At 51.5% G+C, this 27,739-nt stretch overlaps 1 protein-coding gene across 7 annotated transcripts; it reads left to right on the top strand.

The window, feature by feature from the left end:
* Window positions 1–6: 6 nt before the first annotated feature.
* On the top strand, window positions 7–27,538 carry CSNK2A2 (casein kinase 2 alpha 2). Of its 7 annotated transcripts, none has more exons than XM_035312259.1 (12): window positions 7–166; window positions 323–434; window positions 11,227–11,328; window positions 12,215–12,265; window positions 18,394–18,453; window positions 20,605–20,688; window positions 21,776–21,886; window positions 22,102–22,203; window positions 22,608–22,708; window positions 23,414–23,658; window positions 23,765–23,858; window positions 27,097–27,538. In XM_035312259.1, exons 1-11 carry the CDS (start codon window positions 63–65, stop codon window positions 23,839–23,841), a joined length of 1,149 nt encoding a protein of 382 aa, XP_035168150.1. In that variant the 5' UTR covers window positions 7–62; the 3' UTR covers window positions 23,842–23,858; window positions 27,097–27,538. The 7 variants fall into 7 exon arrangements, with proteins under 7 accessions (XP_035168150.1, XP_035168149.1, XP_035168151.1 ...); XM_035312263.1 differs by having other exon boundaries at window positions 63–166; window positions 23,414–23,562; XM_035312258.1 differs by lacking the exon at window positions 27,097–27,538 and having other exon boundaries at window positions 23,765–25,300.
* The last annotated feature ends 201 nt before the right edge of the window (window positions 27,539–27,739 follow it).

The following is a 27,739-nucleotide window of genomic DNA, read 5'->3' as shown; positions in this document are numbered from 1 at the left end:
CCCTCTTCCTCCTCCTCCTCCTCCTCCTCCTCCTCCTCCCGCAGCCGCCGCCCGGCGCCGCCATGCCCGGCCCGGCCGCCGGCAGCCGGGCGCGGGTGTACGCCGAGGTGAACAGCCTGAGGAGCCGCGAGTACTGGGACTACGAGGCGCACGTCCCGAGCTGGGGGTAAAGCGCCCCGCGGGGACCCCTTCCCGGCCCCGCAGCCCCTCTGCCCCCGGGGGGAGCGGGCGGGGGGAGAGGGGCGGCCCCTGCCCGGGCCCGGCGCCCCTCAGCCGCCTCCCTCTCCCCGTCCTTCCCCTTCTCTTTTCTTGGTGCCCGCAGCAATCAGGACGACTACCAGCTGGTGCGCAAGCTGGGCCGGGGGAAGTACAGCGAGGTCTTCGAGGCCATCAACATCACCAACAACGAGAGGGTCGTCGTGAAGATCCTCAAGGTGAGTGTCCCGGCTGGCTGCCGGGTCGGCAGAGCCAGGGGCTGCTGGGTCCTGCCCTTCACCCCAGAACTCTTTATTTTTTTTTCTCGTCGTGGGCGTTCGGGTGCTGGATGTTGGATTGGAAACAGATTTAGTGTCCCCCGTGCCGTGGGGATGTTTTGATGCCTTCGCCCCTTCTGTCTGGCAGTGCTGGAGCCTGCCGTGGGCTGAGAGCTCCTCTGGAGGAGGAATGCTCAGAGCCCTGACATTTGAGCAGCACTGCATGTGCTGCCTGCGTTTGGTAAATTGAATCTGGCAGTGTTTGTCTCAAACAGCCCAGAGACTGCCGTGTCAACAGGAAGGCGAAGCTCGGAGGGGGAATCCTCCTGTTAGCCTCCAGGCAGCTGGCATGCGACCTCCTCACGCTCAGGCCGCAACCTCCACAGAGAGAGGCCGTGGGGTGCTTGGAAAGCAGACGAAATTGTATATTCTGTCCTTGAGAGGATCCGTTACGTGGGAGAGAACTTCACTACAGACAGGCCAAAAATACTGTGAAAACCTGAAGAGACTAAAAAAGACCACTGGATGTTTGGCAGCATCAGGGACGTGGATTGCTCTGGTGCGTTTGCCCCAGTGGGATCGGGATGTGGAGGCCTTCACGCAGAAGTACCGGGTTGTGGTTTGGCGTGGCTGCAGTGCGGGGTTACCTGTGTTTGTCACAGAAGCAGCGTGGTCAGAGAGCTGTGGTAACTGTCCTAGCAGCAAACTTTTTCTTTTTTTTTCTTTTTTTTTTTTTCCTTAAAAAAAGGAACAGAAACTAAAGGTTAGAGTTGAGGTGCTTTTGGTTGTCTTGGATGACACCTGTGGTTGTTAATTGTTGGACCAGCAACACCTGTCACTGGTTCCCCAAGAGCACGTGTTGATCTTCAGAGAGCAGCAGGCTCTGAGCTCAACCTGCCCTTGCAGCCACCAAGGCTGGCAGCTGCCTGGGACGCATCTGCGCTGGGCCGAAGCCCGAAGGCGTTTGCTAGATCCACTCCGATGGCGCAGCTGGCTGGCTCGCTTTGTGGCTTCCCGACTCACTGTTCTGCTTCCTCGGGAACATCCTCAGCTTCCTGGGAAGCTTGTCTGTCCAGCCACAGCTCTTAGGCAAGGAGCGATCTCCCATTCGCCTCTTGGAAGCGTTAATCGCATCCCTGCCTCAGCTGCGGTCAAGGTGGTGGCTCGGTGAGCTGTTAGGGACAGCCCTGGGGCTGAGCCTGGTGGCAGCGCAAGGCTCACGTGTCCTTGCAGAGCTGAGTTCTCCTGGAATGCTGCTGGGGCATCCCCCACCTATGGATGCTTTACGTGGCTCTTGTTTTGTTTTTGGTTTTGTTTTGGTGGTGTTTTTTAACACCAAGCAACAATATGTGTTTTGAGAGAGAGACTAGTCAGAGGTGGCCAGTGCAGAGCTGGGTTTTATGGCAGGATGGCTTGTGGTTAGACTGAGGGAACTGCACTTCTGCATGCTGCTCTGGAGCCCTTGATGGTCTCTTTGGGACTGCTGTGGTTTTTGGGGAGTCCAGGTCTCGGCCCACATAAAAAGGCACCATGAGGTAGAGAGACTGCAGGGGAGGTCTTCAGAAATCTTCCTCTTTACCTCTTACCAGCCTAAAGAGCCTCCCCTGGAGCAATGCTCCTCTCCCTGTGGCTGCCAAACTCACCTCTAGGGAGCCTGTAAGCGCTGAGCCGTGAGTCAGCCGGCAAGAGTCATCTCGGGGTGGCTGGGTGCTCCTTCTCCTCGGGGCCTCTACGGGTTGCCTTAAAGCCCTGCAAGCAAGAGACGAGATAGGCCCAGGTTTGACGTGGCTGGTGTTCCCGCCCGTTCCCCTGGCTGCCCCCGCCGGCATTAACATGCAGGCGGCATCCCTGCGAGTGAGCAGGGAAAAGCAGAAAGTCCAGATAAATGAACGTGAACTTTCTTCTCAGTGGAAAGTGGGTCAGTGAGAAGCGAGTTTCAGAGCACCATGTTGTATGCGTTATGAAAACCTGCAAAGTGTGGCAATAACAGCACTCCGAACTGTGGAAAGTGCCTCTGGTTTCCTGTAGCTAGACTCAAAGTTAATTGCAAATGTAATTACATGTATCTACGGTGGAGCCTTAGCAAATCAGCTGGGCGGCTCTGTGCCTTGTAATTCAGGCTGGGTTCTCTGGGGTGGGAAATGCAACCGAGTCTGCAGGTTTCTGTGTGGCAGTAGGGGTGGGACGGGAGGGCGGGACAGTTGCTGGCTGGTGGATGTGGCGGTTTAGCAGTCACTCCTTTCTATTTAAGGTTCTTTGAGAGAACAATTTGTTATGCATTAGCGTGATTTTAATATCCATGCCTCGTGAGGTGACTGGTGTCTCGTCCCAGCCTTGCTCTTTGAAGGAGCTTATTCTTACTGAGCTTGAGTTAGCATGCAGCAAGTACTTCCCCTGACGTTTTTCTCCCCTTCTTTGGTGTTGTGGTACCTGAACATCTTGTACCCTCCTCCAGAGAGGTCAGGAAATTTTATCACCCTTTCTCAGCTGCAGATCTGAGCCACAGAGATTTCCTGTGTGACTCTGGGCAAGTCCCTTAGCCTCAACAAAGCTGAGACTAGAGCATAGGTCCCAGTCTAGTGCTGGGTGAACAAGATAAACTGCTTTTCCTCTTCTGGAAGCTAAATGCCTTGTTTCTTCAAGTGCCCTATGATGGCCTAGGCAGTGGACAAGGTCAGGGAGCTTAATGGCTCTGATGGGTATCGCAGTGCCCCAGGCAGGTCCTGTATAAAGCCTATTTCCCAGGTCCCTGGCGTTGCCTTTCTGTTCTGCTCCCCCAAGAACAGGTCCAGGCATAATCCTGCAGGAAAAGGGGTTGTGGCCGTGCCATTAGCTGTGACCATGACGTGTCGGTGAAGGAGCAGAACGAAGGCCATGCAGGTGACTGATGTTAGTGTTATAAGGTGAAGTACCTTTCTTTGAAGGTGCAATGCTCTTAGTGAGGCTTTTTTTTCCAGGAAAATTCTGCAGTCCTTTAAAAAAAATGAGCAGTTTCCTTCTCATTCCACTGCTACCAGTTGTCGGGTTGTGCTGTGTAGGACAGCAGCCACCAAGCACTGGAGCAGGAGCTCTGATTTACCCCACAGACACCCTCAGACAGCATCCTCCAAAAAGTGTTACATGTAGAAACAAGGCAGAGGGCAACTCTGCAGCTTTTCAACCTATCCAGAGAAGAGATTCGGGGCGGGAGGGGAAGCACCATGGGGCTGAAGTCATCTTGGCATGCGGTGGAGTGCTCAGCACTGTACCTACCCCTCACCGTTGGTAGGGACATAGAGGCAGCTGTGTTCCTGCTGTCTCCAGCTGCTGTAGGAGGTTCCTGAGGGCTTTCTGGTCAGGCTCTCTGCCGCGCAGCTGTGGGTATGCTTCCTGCGTGCTTAGGGGAGGGCCAGACCAGGAAGAGGGAATGTGTGAATATGTCCTACATGCTTTTGCATCTTGCTTAGATTTGATGCTAATGTTTGGCTTCCAGGATGAGGCCAGAGATTTCTTTGCGTGTACTAAGGAAGCTTAAGACATCTTTGTTTCCAGTGAGTTACGTGTTGTCTGCATCCAGTGCAGGTACCCAAAGCACATCTCGACTCTTTCATATCTTAACCATGTAGATTTTTGGTGGAGTGCTGAGGTCAGTCTCCAGCTGTTGTGCTGTCTCTGATGAGCTCCCCGTTTCTGAGTGATGCTCTGGAGTGCCTGCGGTCCTGCTCTCCTGTGCCTTACTCTTCTGGGGTAAAAAGCAGCGTTCCTAGGAGATGTGGACAGCATTGCAAGTTGCACTCTCAAAGCCAAAGATAACCTTTCCCCTTTGCTGGTAACTCCTGTGGGTGACTCTTTATGGCAAGAATGCTGCAGTGAGTTACCTCCAGCTGAACTGCAGGGTTCTTCACAGCCCGTTCTCTTGCACTGCTTATCACCCGCCTGAACGTCTGCCCAAGGTGGAGGTTATGGCATCCACGTTGTCAGCTTTCTACAGGAGTCATCCTTCCTGCTTTGTGCATGTGTGTCTACCTACAGTCTGTTTGCCTGTGAGGCATTAAACCCACCGCATAAAGAGACTTTTGTCTCCGTGTATGGTCGCTGTCTGAACAGGCAAAACAGGCAGAGGTTCAGAAGAGAGCGTAGTTGCAAGGAGAGGGACTGGAGGTTCTGCAGCAGTGGGTAAATGGTCCCTTTCTCCTCTGGTGCCTTTTGTCCCTCTGTGCTGAGTCCATTAGCTGAAACTTTCAACCATGTACGCAGTTTCACAAGTGCATTCTTACTTGTTGTTGTTTTTCCCCTCTTCCCCTTTCTGGGCTATATGAACCCTCCAGAGCCGCTGCTCAGACAAGGGGCTGCAGCAAGGTCCTTTCAGAATTAAACTCAAATTATCCCTGTAGTAGCTGGAGGACTGTTCAGGGGAAGATAGCTCTGTGGCTCTGGTAATTTTTCTGCTGTCTCTAAAAGCTTCAAAGCCCTCATATATTGGTGTGCTCTGGGTGGGGGCTGAAATGACTGGTGTGCAGAAGGGATTGCACAGGGAAATACGATAGGATGATGCTGGCCCCTCAGGGCTGGAGCTTTTGACTGCATCACTGACCTTCCACCACCAAAGCCGTTCAATCCCTGCTCCTGGTAGCTATCTGCATCTCTTGCTTCTCCTGCCTTTGTACTCACCGAATCAGCTCTCCCCAGCCCACTTCCTCCTCTGTCAGCACTGAAGTGAGCCCTGTTGCAAGAGAGCAGTGTGCACAACTCTTCTGTTTCAAACACCATTTGCCCACACTGAGCTTGGCACGGTCAGCAGCTGGATTCCAGCCTTGTGTGGAGCTGGGACCAACTGAAATTGTACCAACCATCTCTCAGAGGCCTGGAGGTGCAGCTGATGACTCTCCCGGTCGTGTTTTGCCACAAGGAACTGGTGAGCTGCAAAACTGCAGCTCCTGTGAGGAGGAGGATGAGTTTCAGCACTGTGTCTGTTTGCAGTGTCCTAGGGCAGAGCCCGAGTGAATGCTTCTCATTCCTTGAAACAGTGGCAGTAGGGGTCAGGGCTTGATCCTTGTGTGTCTCCTAGTTGACTGCATCGGTCTGGGTGCAGGGAGGGCAGTCCTGCAGCCCCAGAAGGGCTGCTTCAGGGATGCGCTGGGGGAACGGAAAGGTGTTCTGCAGGGAAGAAAGGTGCTGCCCCCAAAACACTCGCTGGTATGCTTTACCTAACTTGAATTAAAAAGCAGAAGTGCTTCAGTAGTTTCAGCCTGGATTTTTTCTGTTGTTTGTTTGTTCTTGACTCTTGTAAAATTGAAGAGCAGCTTGGGATAGGGAAATTTGAATTCCTGTGATGGAAGCTGTAAGGTGCAAAGATGGAATTTTGTGAGTTGTTTGCATCTCACAAATATCAACACAAGTGGGCTCCTTGATTTTCGTAGCTCTTTTGAAAATAATTACTTGGTTTCCCATCGGATGTCTCACAAAATAAGCACTGCTGCTCTAAAGCCTATTTTCCTATTGAGCAATTGGCATCAGGCTTTACAGGCTGATTATTATGATCCTTTCAATAATACTTGCTGGAGACAAATAAGCTTGTGGTGCCAACTTTTAAACATTTAAAGCCTGTCATAAGGATGCTGCTCAAGCCTGCTGCTGCTGTTTGTGTGTTGTTCAGATTTGCCTGTTCATTCACTGCGAGTATTGGGGTGCTTCTGAGCTATTCAGGTTTGACAAAGAACAGGCTTTTTTATTATTATTGTGTGGGGGAATAAATGACTTTTGTTTTTCTTGGATTTGTATCTTTTGGTTGCTGTTCTTTTTCAGAGCACCTGCTGGGTAACACCCAGCACCTTCTGGGACTCCTTCAGAGCAGCATGTGTGCTCCTTAGTGGGCAGTACCCAAGCGCTGCATGGCTGCCTGCTTTCAGCTAACGTAGAGTTATTTTTATGCTTTGAATCTTACATGGATTTCCCGCGTTTTCCTGGTCACCCTTTTTCTTTCTCATTGTGAAACTTGGGACAAAAAAAAAATCTGTAATTTGTTGAATTCAAGTGATGGGTTCCCAGGTTGCTGGGGATGGCTGGAACTGAAGAACCTGGCAGATGTGTACTCCGCTTGCTTTAGAAACCAACCAAAAACGATGGTTAACCAGGCAGACATCTATTTGTTCAAGACAGGAAGTGATGGTTGCCATCTTGTATTTAAAGGTTTATTTTAGCAAACAATGTTAATGCTTCCAGCTGGTGTTTGCTGCAGCTGGACTCCTTCCCTGCTTACAAGTTTGTGATCTGGCAGTAAGTGACCCAGGATCTGACCTCTCAGTCACAGAGAGGTGTTTTCTTCTGCGTCTACCTGCCTGCAAAGCGACTCCTTACGCCATGCCGTTTCTCGCCTCTGGCACGGGACGGCATCTCGTGATGCTGTCTGATCTCTTCGGGCGAAGGTATTTGGGGTACTGGCCCCTGTCGCTGCCTCTACTGCCCTGGTTGACTTTAGGCAGATGGAAGCACCCTCGCGTGATCCTTCTGGCTGGTAGGGCAGGAAACCTGCAGCAAAGCACGACTGGCTGGGACAGGCAAGTGAGAACCATTGGGTTCCGCAGAGACCGTCCTCCTGGCTGGAGGTCACCCTCTGCTCCGTGTGTTCAGTGCATTGGACAGCCACGAGCTGTACGTTTGTCTCCACTACCTGCAGCCATCTCAATTCTAATCTGGCTAAGGAAAGAAGCAATTTACTGGAAAACTGGCTAGTGCTAGACAGTCGTGTCGTTCTGAGGGCACTGCTGCAGCTGAAGTGATTAAACCCCTCCCAGTGTAGACACGGTTAAACTGAGACATGTCTTTTAGCCTGGTTTCCTATGGAAACGAGCCTTACGCAATCCTGCTGTCTGTCAGCCTGTCTCCCCCTCCCCACCAGCAGTTCTTGCACTGCTTGGCCAATCTCACCCAAACGCGACAGGAGTCTCCAAGCTGCCGAGTTTCCACGGCCTTCATGGAAATAGGTGCTTCAGAGGGACTCCCTTGGTGCCTGCCGGAGGGAAAGGCCACAGCGAGGGTTTGACTCATTCTGGCCACTGGAGAATCCCAGCTCAGAAGAAAGCTTTGAAATGCCTCTGCTGTGGGAACGGATGGAGTTGGAGTCGGCACCTTTCTAAAACGTTGCCTGACAAACACAGGCTGGTCAAACTCAGGAGCAGGTAATTGTGCCTCGGTGGCTGCTTCATTACTCAGCGGGAAATAGCCCTCCCAGGACAGAGCGGACTGAGCCACGTAGGAGACACAACCTGAAATGCCACTGTTCCTAGCCTGGAGTAATAAAATGGCCTTAAATCGGTACAGTTAAAATACTCTGGCTGCAACGGCTGGTGTCTTAGAAGCTCTTCCTGCAGGGAGAGGCAGATGGTTGGAGGCCATAATATCCCCTGTTGGCTCACATTTAATCCACGTGTGTTTGGAGTCAACACCCTTGGACAGACATCGGGTGGCTGTGAGTTGTAGCAGCCCAGGCTTAATCCTGGTGCTTGGTGGATGTGCTGCTGATCGGCTGTGATTTTAGCAGTGCTGAGGCTGGGGTGGGCCAAGTCCCATGGCTGTGACCGGCTTGCTCCGGTCAGCCAGCCCACGGCAGTGGCCGTATGTTGGAGAGGTTTGCACCAAGGTGTTTGAGTTGCCAGATGGGATAATGCAAGAGCCTAGGCTTGGGATCAGTTATTGTGCAAAAACGGAGCTCCAGTGAAGTGTTCCTGGGAGGCAGGCTGCACTTATAGCTGGAGTAACGCGGCTCTGGCACAGCACAGCACAGCGTGTGGATAGGTGACGGCATGCCCTTGGGTGGGCTTGTAAGGGGTTGTGGTCCGGAGGCCAGTGATTGTCCCTGTTTTATCCTGAAGATTTGAAATGGGGAGATCCTTTACTCCCCTGTGTTGTTCTCTGGGGGAACCTTCTGGGCAGTAACTTTTCCTCTAAGACGACAGGCTTCAGCCCGTGGCATCTCTCCCTTCCGCATCCCGCTTTCCCTAGGGGCAGGAAGCCCCATCCCGATGGTTGTCTGCAGCCAGCGGGAGCGCGCTGACCGCACAGCCCGCGCCCCTGCAGCAGGGCAGGCTGCAGTGAGCAGGGCTGCTCGGTCACTTGGGAGACCCTGCCCCAGCCCATACCTGATGTGTTTTAGTTTAGCCATGTGCAGGCAGCCTCGACCAAGCTCTGTGCTGCTGTAATTTAGCAGGAAAACATGTAAACAGTTCTTAACTCTCCCTCTTGCTGAAACAGTGTTTGCCAAAGTGTCACCCGTTGGTGATGTTAGAGATGCTGCTCTTGGTGACTATCTGCAGGCATTTCATTAAAAAAACTTTCTTCTCTCCTTTTTTCCAACAGTCATTGATACTGTCTGCTTGTGGCTTTCAGTAAGTGTGCTGCAGGGGAGTGGGGGGGTAGATTTCTGCAGGGATCGTGCTGGGCATCCTGTTCCAGTCTTGAACCATGTGGAAGCACGTCGAATTGACGTGGTGGGGGAAGACCTCTTCTTCCCAAGTGGGAGTGGTGGCTGCTATGGAAGGAGAAATGGAAATGTCTGAGGTGTATCCTCCCTACCTAGCTAATGCAAAAGGCCCTTGAAATAGCTGCATTGCAAAGGAAATGGTCTTTCAGAGTGGCCTTTGGCCCCCCTTGGCTGTGTTGAGGCACTGTTTCAGCTCCCAGCCAGGTGCAAATGTCACAGCAGAGTGGCTCTGATGCGTGCAGGAATCTGTCGACAGCCTGGCTGTTCAGTGAGCTCGTTCAGGGCGGCAGTGGTTGAGCTCCCTCTTTGAAGGTCCCTAGAAAACAGCTTGTGTGTGCATCTGCCCTGCTGGACGAACGGAGTAACTGAATTATGTCCTCTAATTCCATCTTGCCTTCTGGTAATATCAGTGGATGTGGGCGATGCAAGCGTGGTGTCCATCGCCATGCTGACGTAAATGAAATTAGTCCCCAATGAAGCATCTTCATCGCAGGTTCAGAAATGTAGCCCTCGCTTCTGCTCATTCCCGTCCCCTGCTCTGGCTCCTTCTCCATGTCTGTCTAACCTCATGCCAGCTCCAGTCATGTCTTGGTATTGGCCCAAGCTGTTTTCCTGCCCCCTTCCCAGGGAAGCCTGCTGCTCGTTGCTCCAGCTCTGCCTGGCAGCTGTGGTGGACCCTGCTGCCGCTTTCCACAGTGGCTTTACAAGGTGCTGACACTCCCTGTGCCAGTATAGGTGTTATTTTTGGCACTCTGCTTAGGGCTGAGATTCTCGTATTTTGACTTGAAAGTCTAGCTCCTGCCTTTTAACTTGGAAGAGGAGGAGAGCAGGATTTGGATCTGAAGCTACCTGGAGAGCCTAGAAAGACAGCATATTTTATCACTTACACAAATGACGTGTTTTCTGACTGGATGAAAGGCTTTGGTTCCTTCTCCCATTTGCATGTACGTCCCTTTGGGTGGCCTGAAATCAGAGATTATCTAATGTGAGCACGAGCTGCCACGTCGGTGCTCCGCAGCCGTTGTCAGAGCACGGAAGGCTGTGGGAGAGGAGAGGTGACAGAGCACGAGCTGCTGAGCTCTTGTGGCTCCTCAGCCCTTGTGTAGAAGGCTGAAACTGCTGACATCGGGTAACTTGGGTTGCTTTGGTAAGGGGCTTCTTACCTCTTTGCTGTTCCCCATTACTTCCTTCCTCACCGACCAGACTCTATGCTGGATGGTGAGTGTTTTAGAAAGCTAATTGACTGGGAAAGCACGTTTCTAGGAGCAAACCTCACAGCTAGTGTAAGAGGTTTACTGGTCCCTGTGCGATGTCTCTGTAGCAGTAGCAGAAGTGCAGAAGGAGCTGTTCCAGCTCTGCAGCGAAGGAAAGCTGCTGGAGCCAGCAGCGGTATGCAACTGGTGATGCCCACACTGGTCACTAGCCAAGGCTTAAATAAAGTCTCACTTCATAGCTGCTCTAAGCTGCCCAGAGCTAAATCTGTCTTGGGAGTGTATGAGTTACAGAAATGATCGTTCCTTTTCATTGCAATGAACCTCTGGATCAGCAGAGTGTAAAAGCTAATCCAACCTCCAGGCCCCTGCCTTGGGAGCAGCTGTTCTTTGTCACTCTGTGCAGGGTGATGTCCAGAGAAAGCTACTTTACAGAGGGAATTCCTGGGACTGCATGGATTTGAAGAGGAGTCAAAAACTGTTTAAAATGTCTGCATGCTTTAAAAATAATCTTGGTGTACAGAGGCGATGGCATGCCGTGCAGTTGGGCCTACTCTCTTAGGGTGGCTGTGAAACACTTGATTGTAGTTAAGTACAGCAGTGGCTGAGCTTACTGGAAATCATGGTGCTGAAGACCCTCAGGTTGTCATTTTGCTGGATTAAAGCACTTGTTAAGAAAAATGCCTTGGGAGCAAGAAGTAAAAACTGTTTTGTGCTAGTAAACAAAGCTGAGGTATGAAAGCTTACCATGTTTGTCCGCTGTCTCTGAATGTATAACACAGAATTAGTGTGCCAAGATTTCCACACAGCAGTCCAAGGTGCTTTTAACCACGGTTACTGGAGTCACAATTATGTTTGTCGAGAGTGGTTTGATTTCCCCTGATGGCTGGAAAGCTTTCACTGACGACAGATGAACCATAGTTTGTTCAAAGTGTCTGTTTCCTCTTTGAAGCTAAAAATGTTCCCTTGTGAGGGTGGGAGCAGGGGAATAGGGGAGGTATTGGGATCTAGTCAGAGTCAGTGGCAGAAATCACTGTTAATGTCTGAAAGGACTCTCACTTCTAATTGCTTTTGTCTATTTAAGCCAGTGAAGAAAAAGAAGATAAAACGTGAGGTGAAGATTCTGGAGAATCTGCGTGGTGGCACCAACATCATTAACCTGATTGACACTGTCAAGGATCCAGTGGTAGGTACCTGTGTGTTGCAGTGTGGGGGGAGCTTGCCTTCTCGCTGGTTGTAGGCTCAGCCCTGGGCATCCTTTGGGACACGGCTGGCGTGACTTCTGCTCTTGGCTGGGATTAGGCGTTCACTGTGCCTGTGCCTTTGCTTGACGGGGCACCTGGCATCGACTTCATTAGGATCTCCTGAGATGGGTCACTTCGGATGAGTTAATGTTCCTCTCCGACTTCCCAAGACTCTTTTACACACCTTCTGTGTCTCCTGTGAGTGGCTGATGGGGGAGGAGTTTTGTAGCCTTCCAAATCTGCTGTAAGAAAGCAGAAACAGCAGCCTTCCAGGTCCTGTCTGGCATCTGGAACATAAAGATTTTTCAAGGCAATTGGATGTTAAGCACTTCTCATCTTTCTGATTGCTGTCCTGTCCGGTAACCAGAGGCCGTATCCTTTGTCTGCCTTGCCACAATTACCCCATTCCCAGGAAATTTTCTGACCAGCAGCTGACTGAGGTCTGTGACTACCAGCTCGCTGGCATCCAGGGAGAGGAAATGACACTGCTGAAGTGTTGGCAGTCCTGGCTGACCTTCCTGCCATGGGCTGTGAGGCTTTAGTGCCTGATGACACCTTTTCTCTCATCCAGCACATTTTCTCATAGGTGGGGTTGGGAGAGTAGTGCTGGCCAAAATGCCAGGTTGTCTTTTTGTGTGGGGTGCAAGTGGAGCCTCCCAGCCCTGCTTGATGGACCAGGGCTGTGCTTCTCTTGATGTTCTGCTCCTGCCCCACTCTCTGCAGTAAGGGCTGAGCAGGAAGCCAAAGCTTTCCCAGGTCTCTTGGAGCCAAGAAAGATCAAGAGGGCATTTTAAACCATGACACTCTCTCTCTCTCTCTTTCTCTCAGTCAAAGACCCCTGCTTTGGTGTTTGAGTACATCAATAACACAGATTTTAAGGTGAGTCTGCCTGCGTGTGGAGGGGGGAGGCCTCCTATTTCTGTAAAGATTGATGTGTTCTTGGGCTGTCAGTTACTTCTCGAGAGCTATGGGGAGAAATTTGGGTTTGTTCCTTATGTCAGCTTCACCTTCCTTCCTCCACATAAATTAGAATCTTGTGAAGTTACTAAATAGGCTCTAAGTGAGAAGCAATAAAAACCTTGTGTGCTGAATGGCCTCATCAGGGTTAAGCCCAACAGGTTAGATCTTCATACCTCCCTCTAAATTTACTCATCACCGTTGTGCTGTCTATTTAGCCCAAATTAATACCCCTACCCAATAATGATGTTCTGTTTATGGCAGTCCAGTTGATGGAGCAGGTGATGCTGATTTGTGCTGGAATCCTTCAGACCTGGGGCCCTTGGGGTGGCTGAGGCTGGAGAGCAGGTTTCTCGCTGCCAGTGAACCTGGTAGTAAGGCACTGAGCAGTCTTGAGAGCTCTTCTGTTTGTCCAAGGCTGCAGCATATCCTGGTTTCTGGGGAGCCTCAAGTGGTGTTACTCCTTTCCAAAGCTTGGGGTCCTTCTGTCTGATACAGCTACAACTGCATGTGCTGCTGAAATGCTTCCGGCTGGCAGAGGAGAGTTGATGCGCAAAAGGGTTATGTGATTAGCGACCACATTTTAATGGTATCTTTGCTTCCCCCTTGTGAATCTTTGACCAAAGTTACTATGTCAGTGGTAAAAATTAATTAAGCAGTTACCATTAGGAAGCCAGGCATCACCCCTTCCTGCAGTCTTCAGAGGTCTCTTCCCTTTCGTATCATAGGACAGTGCTTTTTCTTCCTGTCCGTACAGGAGCGTTACGTGGATGTGCACCTCGTAGGGTACGGCGTCAGCAGATCCACCAACCACCTGGAGAAGGACTCCGGGTTGGTGTTGGTGGAGAGGACTGACCTTGTGATCTGGCCCACAGACCGCTGCAGCCCTGCGTGCTGCGAGGCAGCATGTGTTGTTTTCATCCCCTGGAGTTTGTCTGGCAAGATTAATCCCTCTGGGGGGGACACAGCGGGTAGCGAGGACTGCAGCCGTTCTGGCAGCGGTGTTGTTAGTGCTATTTAATCTCATGCAGAGGCTTACTAGAGAGGCTAGAATAATAGTAACTTGCAGGAGCGTCTGCCCTCACAGCTCTGGGCAGGGAGAAGAGTCACCTCCAAGTAACCAGCCATGAGAGGAGTTCTGTGTAACCTTTCAGGGCTAATTAAAGCAGGCTTGGTGTGTCTGGGCTTCGCTGGCATCAGCTGGTCTGTTCTAGTGCTGTGTATGTTGTGAATGTACCCCTTCTCCTGGTGATCCAGGGACTCTTAATAAGGCTGATTGTGGAACTTTCCAACTTTATATTTGGAGCTTTTTTCTTTCTTAAACATTTTAATATATGGCCTGAGGTGAAATAGATCACTAAGGCAGCAGCACGCCTTGCTGGAGGTCGCTTTGTGTATCCTCGTCAAAATATGATTGCACCATTCTCTGGTGTCCTTAGAGGGAAAATTTCTTGTCAAAGATACCACCCAAAAACTGAAATGTGTTTGAGAAGTAGAGTGTTAAGTAGTAATTCGAGACTGGTGGCCAACAGGGACTCTGACCAAAAACACAAGGCTTGGAGTATGAGGTAGGCCAACCTTCGCAGCTGTGCTGGGAGCTGTCGGAGGCTCTTCTGCAGCCACTAAAGCAACATTGATCTGTCCTCAGCAGAAGCAGCAGTGCTCATCATCTCTGGCTGTTGCATTAGAAACAACTGGATGGTTCTGCAGCAGGTCATTTCTGAGCTTCTAAGAAAAGCCTGCCTCCTCGAGGAAGTCCAGATTCATAGTGGTACAAGTCCAAGAATGAAAGAATTGCTGCTTTCACCTGATGCTGGCTGGTACGAGGCAGGAATAACTTTGTCTTGGGAATGCAGGCATGCCCCCCAGGGCACGCAGTAATGCTGTTCGTGTTCAGAGCTTATTTGTAACCCAAATTTCACCAGCCATGCGTGGGGCATGTGGGTTATTCAAGCAACACTCCCACTGTTTGGGGAGGCTCCTAGGGCTGCAGTTAAATGGCAGGTTGCAGAGCTGCTCCTGTACACAGGTGCCTGTGGATATCCTCTATGTAGAGGCTCCCAAGCTGTGTCTTCCCTTGCTCTGAAGTGATGCCAAGCAGGAAGCACACAGCACACACAGTAGATGAGACCACTTGTGTTAGAGGTCTTGGCTTGGTATTTATCTCTACATGTGAAGCAGCTAGGAAGCTCCCAGAGTCACTGTCCTTCTTTTGTCACTTCTGCTCTACAGTCCTGGTCTCCCCGGGCAGGTAGATTCTGCTGGAGTTAAGTGTCATGTGAGCTAATCCTGGTGATAGGGACCTCTTCTCTTTTTGGGGTGGCCGCTGGTGATCTGTCCGTCTCTGCTTTGACTTCTAGATTCATCACTACAGATGAGTACCGTACATCTTGCTCAGAAGTCACTGGCAGGGTCCATGAGGGGCTCCTGAGGCAATTCCCAGGGCAGCCTGTATACAGCCGGTGGTTGCCAACTGCCTTACAGGGTTACATTTTTCTCTGTCCTGTTGGAAATAGTTCTTCACAAGCTTGGATGCCTCCTTTTCAGTAGTCTCCTTTCTGGCAGTTGCTTTCCTTCAACAAAATTGTTGTATCTTTGTTGAATGTGAATTCTTTCACCCCGTGCCCATTCAAAGGGCAGCTGTCGCTGTGTCTGCATGCCCCTGGAAATGGCTGATGCCTTTCCTCAGCTTTCTGTGCACAGGCAGGAGCTGCACCTCTGTGGGGCTTCAACCAGGGTTCCGGACAGCTCTAGGCCATCAGTGCAAGATTGTATTCCAGCAGGTTTGGTTATTTTTAAATACGTAAGGTGTATAAACAGAAGGCTTATGTGATACTTCTCTAGAATTGATTTATGTTGTCTTAAATTATCTGGCTAGGTCCCTCCTGAACTTGACAGTTCTGCCATCACAGGAATAACGTGTTTGGAGCTAGAATAAACGTATATCCTGCTGCGTGAGGAAGGCGGCTTGTGCATGTGCCTGGTGTTTCTCTTCAGACCTGTTGCGTTGTCATCTGTGAGCGTTCAAGCTACCGATGTCCATTTGCCTTAAATCATAGCAGTGCTGCAGAGCCATGCAATCAAGCCGGTAGTCATTAGTGAAATTAAAGGACTTTTCCTAATTGGTTTCAAACCTGAAATGAGACACCTGTCCTTCAGCCAGCACGAGCTGTCATACATATTTTGCAGTCGATGAGCGTAGTTGCCGCTGCACAGGCTGTGGCCCTTCATTGCATCGAGGAGACAAACTCCTCGGGAAGGAGAGGGGCAGAGCTGAGGCTCTGGGAGCAGTGCTGTGCTGTTTGCTATTTCATTCTTGAACATTAGCAAGTTTGCGGCTGGAAGAAGAGGAGACAGGCAAAAAAAGGCCAGCAATGAAAAGTTGCTCCAGGATGTTCAGCCTGTTGTGGGGACAGAGAGCTTCCGAGTCAGACCTTCCCCTTGGTGTGCACTGGGGCGATTACAGTTGCTGTCAGGAATTGCGTGTGTTTTATGGAAGGTTAGTATAAAAAATAGTTGCCCTGGGTAGGAGATGCAGAAATATGAAAGATTCTCTTTCCTTGCGTTGCTGCCAAAGCCAGGATGCCTTGGAAGCCTGCATTCCAGAGCAGTGTCTGTCCTTAACACTGCTGGGAGCCACCCCCTTGCTTTGCAGATGCTGCTTCCTGCAGATAGCCAGCCACGTTGCTCACTCAACAGAGAAGAAATAGCGTGTAGCTCCTGTCAGCATTGTGGAGACAGGAAGCACATCAGTGCCTCCTCAGGTGCTAACAGAATTAGTTACGGTAGGTTAGTTCATTTGTGACCAAAAAAAAAGTCGCAAAAAGCTGAGGAGGTTTGGAGGCTACCACAGGGCGCGTTCGGCCTTTCCTCGTGTTCTGTGTGGAGAAGGTGGAGCAGCCCAGGTCTCCGAGGCCTCCTGCCATCCTGGCAAGGGGGGTGAGCACATCTTCCAGCAGGGTCTGAGGCCACGATACCTGCGGTGATGTTTCTGATAATTGTCTTCTGAAGAGCCAGCTGAGGGAGCAGAGCACGGGATGTGTCTGTGAATGAAGTGTCTGCTCTCCTGTGTGAGGCTGAGCGAAGGGGATTCAGAGCCTGCTGTCGAAGCCTTCTTGGGGCAGTGAGGCCGAGTGTGCTCAGGCAGGGGCTTTCCTGAAGTAAGTGCAGCTTGGGCACTGCTAGCTGCACCACCAGCCTTGGCATGGCCAGAGGGTCAGAGGCGCTGGTTTTTGCAGCTCTTCTAGGGATGTCTGAAAGCTGCTCGTTCAATGGCTGCCTCTGCTTTAGGCTGTGGGTTGGAGAGCCAGCAGCACTGTGGTCCTGAGAAGAAAGGCAGCAGTGACCTCTTTCCTATCCCTTCCCTGCCCACACAGGCACCAAGGGGCAGAAGAACCAGGATGCAGGGAGAAGGAGCCCTGGCCTTTGGGTTGGGTGAGGAGGGAGGCTGCCCACAGCGGCCTGCCCCAGATGCATTGATCTTGCCGGGCAAGGTTGAGCAGGGCGGTGATTCCCAGAAAGACGTGGGGTTTAGGCACCTCTGTTGCCTGTAGTGTTTCTTACCTAAGCAAGTCAATTAAACTCTCGAAAGGGCTCAGCTGTTCTCTGCTGCCAGGGCTTGGCCCTGGGACATGTGTTACAGGGCCCTGTGCAGCCAAGTCAGGAAATCTATCCCTGCTGTAGCTTGTGGCTATGTTGGTTTTGCTCCCTGCTCACTTGTCTGCTTGACTGGGTTGCTCCAAAGTGTTAGGATTATCCCAGCTCATGAGAATAAAACACAGCTTGCATCCTGGAGGCCATTTAAGCTCTTCATGTGTAAGTGACACTTGTATGTTACCCAATGACTTCTCAGAGCCGTACTGGGAGTAGTGGGGCTGTTGGGACCTAGCCTTTAAGCATGGCAGGATCACGAGGATCTAAGAGGATCTTTCCTGGGACCTGGAGAGGATCCAGGGCCAGAACCTCTTTCTTGAAATGTGAATTTCAATCCTTTGCTATGGTATTTTTCCCAGAGATGCCAGTGGTGTCCTTGATGAGCAGTCGACTCCAATGCTGATGCAACCGGTGTTTTAACTGGGCTGTGACATGATCCTTATTTCTTAGAAAGGACAGAGGGGACTGGTCCTGCCGTGGGTGTCTCATGCATGTCTTTCCTGGCCCTCCCACTGCCTTGCTGTCTCACCTTGCTTTTGCTGGACGACAGCACGGCCCCGTGGTGCCAAGCTGGCACAGCTGCCAATGTCAGATACAGAGCGAAAGGCAAACGCTGGGATAGTTGTGACCTGGCATGGGAGCAGCAGGATGATAAGGTTTATAGTGACTGTGCTGGTGGTATGGTGGAGTTTAAAGCGCAGCCTGAACCTTTGTCGCTTCCCCAGTAGTAATGAGAGCATCAGAACGACAAAGAAGAGAGGAGGGTGGTGAATGTGTGCCGGCAACAAGCACTTCATTGAGACTGTGCTGTGCTCTCCTTGCTCCCACAAGCTTTTCTGTGCTGTTGAGTTGCATTCCCCTTTGTCTTGGGAGGGAGGGGAGCCTGCTCTGTTCCGAGGCCCTCTACCCCTCATGCTTCCCAGCCCCATGCCGCGTTAGGTTAATATTTTCCTCTCCCTGCCCCACTCTGAGCACTTGGAAGGCTTGCCCATGTGTTCCCTGTCTGCCTGCTCTGAATGTTACCGATGTCAAGTCATCGTGATGACATTGCATGTGAACAGGATTGTCTGCCAGCTCCAGCGTGTTCTGAAGGCCTTGCTGTCTCCTCTCTGGACAGACAGCTTGACTCTCTGCTGCGGAAAGAAAGTCATGACAGGTCTGAATGATCCCAGTGGCTTTTCACAGGAGCGCTTGCTTCCTTTCTGGATTTCCTAGCACATAGCCCTGGCAGATCTGAACCCAGGGCAGCCCTTAGGAGAGACAATGTTGGCAGGGGGACCTGGAGTAGGGTTATTGATGCTTGGTGGCAGGTGGGGTGCAGGAAATGAAACTAATTCAAATCTGGAGTATTTATTTTTGTTTCTCTTTTTTTTTCTCCCTCCCCAAATCTATTTCAGCAACTGTACCAGATCCTGACAGACTTTGATATTCGGTTTTATATGTATGAGCTGCTGAAGGTGAGTGGCATTGCATATGGCAGTCTGGACGTGGAGGCTAGGAATGAGAAAGGCAGTAGCTGGGTGACTGGGGTAGTGCCATTAAGCAGTTACTTCTCTCGTATCCAATGCAGAATCCATGTTTCATAACCACAGAAGGCTTAGGAAATGATCTGACTGCCTGGCATGTTGCTGTCAGGCATTATAGCCAAACTGGGGACCTTCAGTCACCTCTGAACAATCTGATTCTCTGGGGTCTGTGCCTTCCCTGTGAAGTATTTGGTTGCTAGCGGCCAGGTAGGGCTGTGCTTTGTGTCCCCGTGTCTCTAGCACCGAGCAGGCTGCTGTGAGGACAACCACTCCTCAGCCAGACCCAGTACAAGCACTGAGAGGCATTTGCAGGGTGAGGAACTGGGGACTCTTTAGAACCACAGAGAGACCAGAATAGAGGTATTGCCTACTCCAGGCTTTCTTCTGCTGCAGAATTTAAATGCAGCCCCAGAAGGTGGCTTCTGCCCACTTGGTCTTCCATGGCCCTGTGTCTCTGGGTAAGGGATGTGGAGCATTTGAAGAACACATTGGCAAGGTCAGTGCCCTGCAGGCACTGAATGTGGTCTTGGGAATGAGGTTTCTGGTCATGCTGGCATTGCTTTAACACCGGTATTTTCACTTGAAACCTGCTGGCCAAAGCCATCGCTGTCTCTTTGCAGGAGGATGAGGAGTGCCCTAAATACCTCCCTTTACCTAACCTGCACCTCCGTGTGGAAGTGCTCACAGAGCCCCATGGCAGATCCGTGTGATCTGCAGCACGGCCTCTCTGCAGTGGCCGGGGAGGCAGCAGGGCGTTAGGGAGATAAGTTAGGCTGTTATGTTTCAGCTAATCCCAGGGCTGTTCTGTGCTGACCTGCTGGAGCAGCAGCTTGTCTATATCAGGTCTCAGCAGGGCCTTGGGACTCCTTGGCTGGCACTTTGCAGCTTCACTGCCCCTGGAGATGAGTGGGATGGATGAGGAAAGTCCTTTGTGCTTCAGGACTTGGTGACTGCAGGAGGTGACCTGAAGGAGATCTAGTGATCACAAGGGAGGCTTTCTTCTCTGCACCCCCAAGCTTGCTCCACCTGTCTGCAAGGGAAAGACCTTCCTGCTGAAGGCTGGAGGGAGCCCAGGTTTATCAGGACTAGGTTGGAAGAGTTGATAAGGATTAGATGATCCAGCCTTGGGACAAGCAAGATACCAAACTGCTTCATCTCTGGAAGCAGTTTGTCCAACCTGTTAAAGATCTCAAGAAGTGCAGATTGCATGACCACCATTTGCTGTAACTCTGCTGTTGGTTGTGAGTCCCTGTGACATTGCAGGGATCGTTCCCTGCAGCCTTGCTGTGATCGAAGCTGTTGCCTCCTGTGCTTCCCGCTGCAGCAGGGACCCAAGGACAATGTTACTTGCCTGGCACTGATGTCTTGCATATTGAATGACTGCGGACTGTGCCCTCCTTCCGTGCCACTGGAGGTCTCGGTGCATCTGCTAGATGTTGATGGATGGGTCTCCCTTCCCCCTGAAGTTGAGAAAACACTGTCACCTCCTTGCTCCAGGGAACAGCTGCATGGGGGGGCGAGTGGTGCAAGGTCACAGAGCTGAAGAGCTTCTGCGGGTTCCTGCCTTCAGGCTTGAAGCAGTGTCACTTCCTTGCGTGCTATCACCTGCCTTTTGTAAGCACAGCTTTGGCTTAAGTGAGCAGATGTGACTTTCTAGCTTAAGTGTGTTTTGGAACACCAATGAAAGCCTTCACTGGAAGGCCATAAGACTGTATGTGCACGTGAATTGTCCCCTTTTGGAGAGAAGAGCTCTTCTTTTGTCACCCAGGAAGTGTGGGGCTGCCCAGGTTGGAGCACTAAGCCTGCTTTCAGGTGGGATGCCTCTCTGCATCACGTTCTCCCAAAACCCTGCAAGGAACACAGGTCCAGGACCTGTGACTGCTGTGGGACAGGAGATCAATACCATCTTGTTGCCAGCTTGCCACGCGCAGAGTAAGAGCTGAAAGCGCTAGTTCCTTGTGCCAGGGCTGCGGCACTTCCTCGTGGACAGGGCACTCTTGCTGCTAGCTGAGAATTGTCTGTTGTATTGTTAATGCTGTGCTGTGGTTACGGTGATGTCTAACACGTGTGTGTGTCTGCCAGGCCCTGGATTACTGTCATAGCATGGGGATCATGCACAGGGATGTCAAACCCCACAACGTCATGATAGACCACCAACAGAAAAAGGTATGATGGCACCAGGGCTTGCAAGCAGGGCTTTTCCAGGGAAGCCTGAAACTCTTTCGTCTCTGTACCCAGAGGCAGGGCACCTGTACTTACCCCTTCAACCTTTCTCTGCCTGCTCCCCTCCACTTGCATCCACATCAGTGGAGCACCACAGCGAGAGTCCCTGGCTTGGAGGTTGCTCTGCTCCCCAGTCAAACATGCTGGATGTCTTTGAGGAGAACAGATCTGCTGTTAGTCTTCACCTGGGGAGGGGGAGGGTGCAGAGACCTTAGTTAGAAGTGCAGCCTTGATTGAAACACGCACGGATGATTTTACCTGGTGAGCATGAGCTCCTTCTGTAGTACAGCCTGCCTCCCCTGCAGTGGCTTCCTCTCTTTCAGAACACGCTGGTAGATCAAAGGAAATGTTTGCACCAAGCTTACTGCCATGGAAATGGGCAGCAAAGGGAGCCTGCCCTCCCTGTTGTGGTACTCAAACCTCTTTGGGTGATGCGTGTACCTGCCTCCTAAGGGACCTGGGATTTGCAGCAGCAAATGAGTTACTGCTCCACAGGTCCCTCCATGTGAATCAGCAGCGGTTGTACAGGCAAGGCAGCACTTAATAAGGAAGGGGGAAGCTCTTACGAGATCCGTGGTCCTTTAGTAACGAGGCTGGTCCTCCATCCCCGTGGCCACAGAAGAGACAGTCTGCCTTTCCTGCTGCCAGCCCCCAGTTAAAACTGACACTGCCTTTGGCCCAGCCCCCCTGCACAGCAGGATAACAGCTGGTATTTGCCTGCTCCCTAGTACGCACCATCGTGCCCGCTGTGGCTGATGGCACCGGTAAGGAGCCAGTCACCCAGCAGGGATGGTCTTTTTGGAGCTGGGAGGCAGAGAAGCTCACGAAGCTGGAGTCTGCTCTGCCAGCACAGCATGGTGACAAGGGGAAGGAAGAGCGCTGCTGAGAGCATCTCGTGTCCTCAGAGCACCTCCCTGCTTCCCGGCCTACATGTTTGCTTCATGGGACTGAGAGGTTTGGCAGGCACGGCTTTGCCTAGCTTGCTCATGCTGAGGCTCCTGACTCTGTGTCTCTTTTATCACATGTTCAGCTGCGGCTCATAGACTGGGGTCTGGCAGAATTCTACCATCCAGCTCAGGAATACAATGTCCGCGTGGCCTCTAGGTACTTCAAAGGACCGGAGCTCCTTGTGGACTACCAAGTAAGAATCTGCCTCCTCCTTGCAAACTAGTGATACTGTTTGTGGTTGCACTTCAGCCACCTTTGGGTTGTCTGGTTTTGCCTGTCAGGGCATTGCCGGGATTGGAAAGAGGCTTGCTGTGAAGTGAAAAGGCTGAGGTTGTGTGCTGCTGTTGGGGAATCAGGCCAAGGTGAGCATACCTTTCTTTTCTGACGGCCTCTCCCTTTTCCCCTCAGATGTATGACTACAGTTTAGACATGTGGAGTTTAGGCTGTATGCTGGCAAGCATGATCTTCCGAAAGGAGCCTTTCTTCCATGGGCAGGACAATTATGACCAGGTAAGGACTGTGATACCTGGCTTATCTAGTGAGACAGGTGTCACCGGTTCATCTGCATGTGTATAGTGGGGAGGTTCTGGGGACGGGACCACCGGGCTGGGAGGATGTTGCTATGTGCTTAGGTGAGCCACCTGGGCTTACACGTAACTGCCTTGTGTAGGAGATTGTTTTATGTGCATGTTGCACAAATGAGGTTCAAGGGAGATATTCCTTCCTTCTGGGAAGTTTCCAGAAGAAGAGCTCTTGCATTTGGGCAGCTCTTCTCTGTAAGACAGAACCCAGTCCTGTCTGTAGACACCAAACCAGAAAGGAACCAACAGGTTCGATAGTAACTGCTCCAGCAGAATCTGCTCCTTCTTCCACACCTGTTCTTCTGCTCTCTTTCAACTTGCCTTTTGTTCCAGCTGGTTCGCATCGCAAAGGTCCTGGGCACAGATGAACTGTATGGGTATCTCAAGAAGTACCACATAGAACTGGACCCGCACTTCAATGATATCCTGGGCCAGTAAGTGGAGAAGTAAAATGCAGCTTTTTCTTTTTCTTTTTTTTTTTTTTTTAAAACCTTGTAAAACAGAGAGGGTGAGAACTGAATGTCCATCCTCTGAAGGACTCTCAGCCAAGGTCTGCTTTGATCTTCTGGATCCCAGCGTTGCTTTCAGGCCTCCCAGCAGGTCGTTGAAATACAGACTCTTTCCTTTTGCCTCTCCCCTGATCCACGAGTTTTCCCATGCCTCTTCCCTTTCTTGTTTGTTGACATCCTAGAAATGGAGATGTAAACACTGGAGTTGAGTGTGGGCTGAGGGGCTCAAAATCTCCCAGCTGAGGATTTCTAAAAGGACTAGAGGTAGATGGGATAGTGAAGACAGCCTGTGTGAGGCAGGCTGGCAAGCCAGAGCACTTCTGGTCCCACGGGTGTCACCCTGCCTGCTGTATGTTGGTGTGTGGTCTCTGCAGACAGAAGATGCTGCAATATTGCGCCCTTCCCAGCTTACTATGTCCCAGATGTTGGACATCCACACAATTCTGTGCCTAAATGAGAGGGCTTTCTCCCTTTGGCAAGTGCTTACTGACTGGTAGCTTGTGCAAGGGAGCGCTGAAGGCAGTGTCTGTTGCAGCTATTTCTTCCCAGAAGTGGAGAGTGATTTCCCTGGGACCTCTCAGTACCGCTGTGCTGGTCAGAGCGGGGCAGTGACAACAGGTCCCTTTGCAGGCATTCCCGGAAGCGCTGGGAGAACTTCATCCACAGTGAGAACAGACACCTGGTCAGCCCTGAAGTCCTAGACCTGCTGGACAAGCTCCTGCGATACGACCATCAACAGAGGCTGACTGCCAAGGAGGCGATGGAACACCCCTATTTCTGTGAGTCTGCGGAGAAGCTGGGGCCAGCTGGGCTGGAGAGAGGGTCTTGTGTTGGGGAGGAAGTTTCGGCTCCCCACTCAGCAAAAGCCTTGGCAGGTCTGTGGGGCTTTAAAGGCAGTTTCTCTGGAGAGGTTTGCCAGGGTGGAGCTTCCGCTTTATTAAATGCTGTTTCCTCTTCCTGCCTGCTCTGTGTCTCCTGCAGATCCAGTGGTGAAGGAGCAGTCCCAGCCCAGTTCAGAAAACGCTGTGCTCTCCAGTGGCCTGACAACAGCACGATGAAGACTGGAAAACGACGGGTAATTCAAGATGTTTACAAATAAAAGCAAAACCTTCGGTCACACAGTGAAGGGAAATGAACCAAGGACCCTTCCCCCCTTCCCTCCCCTTTATACTCGCAGAAATCTAACCGTGGGGGGGAGGGTCATAAACCTCAGTTCCTCTCTGGTGGTTGTGGTTAATGTAACTCTAACCCTGTGGTACCAAAGCCCTGGGCAAATGGTCTTGCAAGAGTTAAACATGTAGTGATATCCCCAGGGCTCAACATGACTGATTCTGGTTCACATCTCTATGGATCCTTCTCTTCCTTCTCAGTCCAGTCTTTCCCACCATGCTGGTGGGGACAAATTGGCCATTCCACCATCAGCCCTTAGCATGCCTCTTTCTAAACATGCCTTTCTGACTTGTAGACTCTGGGTGAACCAAATTCAGGCTGGGGGTCAGCAGGTGCAACTCTGCTTTGAGGTCCAAGTCCTACTGCTCACTCTGGGCTTGAATTTGGCCCTTGAATTCCAGTTTTAATTGCAAATGCCAGGGAGTTAGGGGGGAGAGGGGAGGTTTAACAAAAAATAAACAACAACAACCCACAAACCCAGCAGCATCTCAGGATTGTCTGGAACATTAAAAACCAAGGCACTGAGCTGAGTTGCTGGGGAGAGGTGAGATCCCCCCTCCAGGTGTGTTTGACAAAGGCTCACTCTGAAAAGAAACTAATAGACCTGCTTTGGAAACTTGTGAATGTGAGGGCTGCTTTTGTGACAGAAGAGGGGAGGGATTATCCAGACTTTCCCACTGAGCTCAGGAAAGTCAGAACTCCCAAGACTTCTTGTGATAGGTGTGCAACCACGTGTACCTCATGACGTGGCTCCCATGAGAATTCGTGCCAGATGCAGACTTGTGCCAGAGCACAGCTCTGGCACGGTTCAATCCGGCACCGCAGGACAGAGAAGCAGAATGGAGGCCTGGGAGGAGAGCACAGGGAGGGGAAGGATCAGCGAAGAGCGGCGTGGTCTGTTGGGGGAGAGGGCTGTGCAGCTCCTGGTCCGGGACTTGGGATCCCACATAGTGTTTTAACAAAGTCAGCCACTTGTTGAATTCTGGGGTGCCGATTCTGTTGCGGGGGGTGGGGGGTTCGTCTTGCGGGTTCTTTCATCAGATCCCTCGATGGCTTTATAGCCCCACGATTCACAGTTGCCTCCTCTACTTGTTCTGTGTGTAATTCATCAAGTGGTTCTGGTGATGCTCAAACCTAGAAGCTGGAGATAGTGTTTTCCCACCAGCACCTAAACACAGAATTTCCTTCTGCGGCATTGTCGAAATAGTTAATTTTTTATAAGGTTGCAATGTTTCTATTTGAAACATCTGTTTACATTCCATATTCCAATAAAGTTCTATTGGCATCGATAGCAGGTCAATCCATTTGTATAATTCACTGAAACCAATAAATATCTATACGTCTGAATGTCTGCTGTCTCAAATCTGTGGGATAGCCAGAAAGAGAGAGTTGGGGTTGGCTTTTCTACCCCGCCTCTTCTGAGTATTTTGGGATCTCTTTAGGTATCGGTTGCAGTCTTTCATGCCATCAGCCCTGAGAGTTTCGCTGTACTCAGAGGGGCTCCAGGGGAGGCGTGAGCTGTTGGTGTATTGTGGGAGTCAGCTCTTCTGGTACGTGGGACTCAACAGGCAGTGCCCAGGTGCTGGTCTCGGACTGTCTGTCACAGAGGTGTAACGTCTGGTCAGAGGAGTCACTGATGTGTGCCTAGAAGTCGTGGATTCTCCATGCGTGTACCCACATGCTTATCTCCTCGCAGCCCAGGTGGATGCCTTTCCCTAAAGCTGTGCTCCTACCCCAGGAAGTGACAAGTGCATGAGCTCCATTATCGGTGGCCAGGCTGAGGAGCTGGCTGAGTTGGGTGATGCTGCCACGCTGCAGGGCCCTCACTAACCTCAACTCTCCTGCAGATGCTGCTTAAGATTTCAGCAAGTGTTCACAGCTCCCTGACCTTCCCACTGCCCTGCCTCCGGGCTGCCTGACCTGAGAGACATTGAGGTCTTAAGCTCTGCCAGCGGCAGTAGGGGTGGTTTTGGGATTTTAACAAGTATTGAATTGGTCCCTTGAAGTGAGGAGTGAACGTTTCTCATAGTCTACCCAAGCTGCTGAGCTCCAAATTGCCTGTCTTTAGCTCTCAGGTGTTGGCCAAGGCAGAAGAAGAAGACAGTTCTTTGGAGGAAGTTCCGTAGGTGAAAGATGTTAATGGTTACATCTGATGCTTGACAGTGTCCAAACCCGATGGAGAAGTTTCAAGGTGATGCTTCAGGAAGTAGCAGTTCTGTCCCTCTGAACTAGGGACAGAAACATCTGGGAACATTCAAGCGGAGGAAAAGAGATGCGCTCCCTAGCAGGGGGTCTGAAACAGATAGATGTCTTTCCCTGGTTGCATTGACCAGAGAGGCAACAACAACCTGCCCTGAATCTCCCCATCTCCCTACACTGGTTGTAGGGCACGAAAAGCTGTGACAGGTTCCTCCAGAGGGAAATAAGTGGTTGCAGCCTGACTACCGCTCTTGTGATGGTGTGTACACTTGGCTGCAGCTCAGGCTGGTTCTTCTGTGCTCGACAGCTCTTCTTTCCTCTGGATCTTACCAGAGCGTGGTCCTACCTGTATGGACAGCCAGGAGCTGGAGGAGTTGATGTCTCGTCCCTCAGAAGGCAGGAACCTGGGGAACATGCAGCTTTGTACCCTTTCTCCTGCATCTGGCTGCTGCCGCCACACGGTGCAGGAGAGCCCTGGTGTGTGTCCTGGCCTTTCAGCTGGCATGGCCCTAGGCTTCTGGCAGAGCGGGTGCAGAGTGGTGTTACACAACGGAGGCCCTTAGCAGGGCTAGAGATGTTTGAGGCAGCAGAGGGAGACAAAGCAGGAAGCTGGGGAGGAAAAAAAAAAAAAAAAAAACAACATGAACTTGTGTCTGGCTGCCTGTGAAAGCACTGCTTTGCTGGACTGCATCTCTCCCTCGCCTTGCTCAGCCCTGCTTTCCCTGCTCACCCTGCCGCCTGTTCTAAAGCAGGCTGAGGTCCCTGCTGTCCCCGTGTCCTGGGGGTCAGTGGCTGGGATGGCTGGGCCTGGCTGGGAGAGGTGTGGCATGGCATGACGTGGGGCAGTACACCTGCCCATCTCCTCGCCACCAGGGCCAGAGGAGCTTTCTGTTGTGCAGGTAGCGTCCTGCAACACTCACTTCCCTCCTCCTGTCTCTCCCCAGGTCCGGTGCTGTTGCTCCCAATTTTCCATAAGCAGAATGAGAACCGTTACCGGCGCGCGTAGAGTGACGGCGGGCAGACTGTGCAGCCTGGGCAGGGCTGCGTGGGGCAGCGTGCCTGGCTGGATGGCACTCACCTTCTTATGAACACAGCCCTTCTGTCCAAGCGTAAAAGGTTCTTCTGCCTTTGGTTCCCTGTTGATCTCCTGACCCAGAAAGCATGGAAATGTGAAGGTTGTGCAAAGCGGGGGGTGGTTAGCCGTTCCTTCCTCCTCCTCCGCTCTCCAGGCTGTTCCCCCTCCCAGCCTCTGACGGACTGTGGTTAGCCAGCTTGCCCCAGTCTCTGCCAAGGTCTGGGGGTGGCAGGGGATGTATCGTGGTGATGGACAGTTCTATATTATAATTGAAAGAATTCTATATTGTTGAATAAAAGTTTTAAAAGAAGCATATGAGGAGTATTCAGTGAGGAGGGAGCCCTGTGGGGCAGGACTGGCCCCCTAGGACTCCATCTGGGGCAGGACCAGCTGTGCTGAAGGATGCCTGCAGCGAAGCCTTTCCCTGTGAACTGCCTGGGTGGGCTCAGCAAGGAGAGCATAAGGAGCTGGTAGTACAGTCTCTGAGAGCAGAGGCAAAAGGGGCCACTTGA

The sequence above is a fragment of the Oxyura jamaicensis genome, assembly GCF_011077185.1.
Source record: "Oxyura jamaicensis isolate SHBP4307 breed ruddy duck chromosome 11 unlocalized genomic scaffold, BPBGC_Ojam_1.0 oxy11_random_OJ70854, whole genome shotgun sequence".
Lineage (NCBI taxonomy): Eukaryota > Metazoa > Chordata > Aves > Anseriformes > Anatidae > Oxyura > Oxyura jamaicensis.
This window is presented reverse-complemented; position numbering and strand designations above follow the sequence as displayed.

What these genes read in the sequence shown, in the direction of transcription:
- CSNK2A2 (XM_035312259.1), top strand. Translation starts at nt 63, where the DNA reads ATGCCCGGCCCGGCCGCCGGCAGCCGGGCGCGGGTGTACGCCGAGGTG. An exon ending in GCGCACGTCCCGAGCTGGGG is followed by an intron (nt 167 to 322) that starts GTAAAGCGCCCC and finishes TGGTGCCCGCAG; the next exon opens with CAATCAGGACGACTACCAGC. An exon ending in AGCTCCTTGTGGACTACCAA is followed by an intron (nt 21,887 to 22,101) that starts GTAAGAATCTGC and finishes TTTTCCCCTCAG; the next exon opens with ATGTATGACTACAGTTTAGA.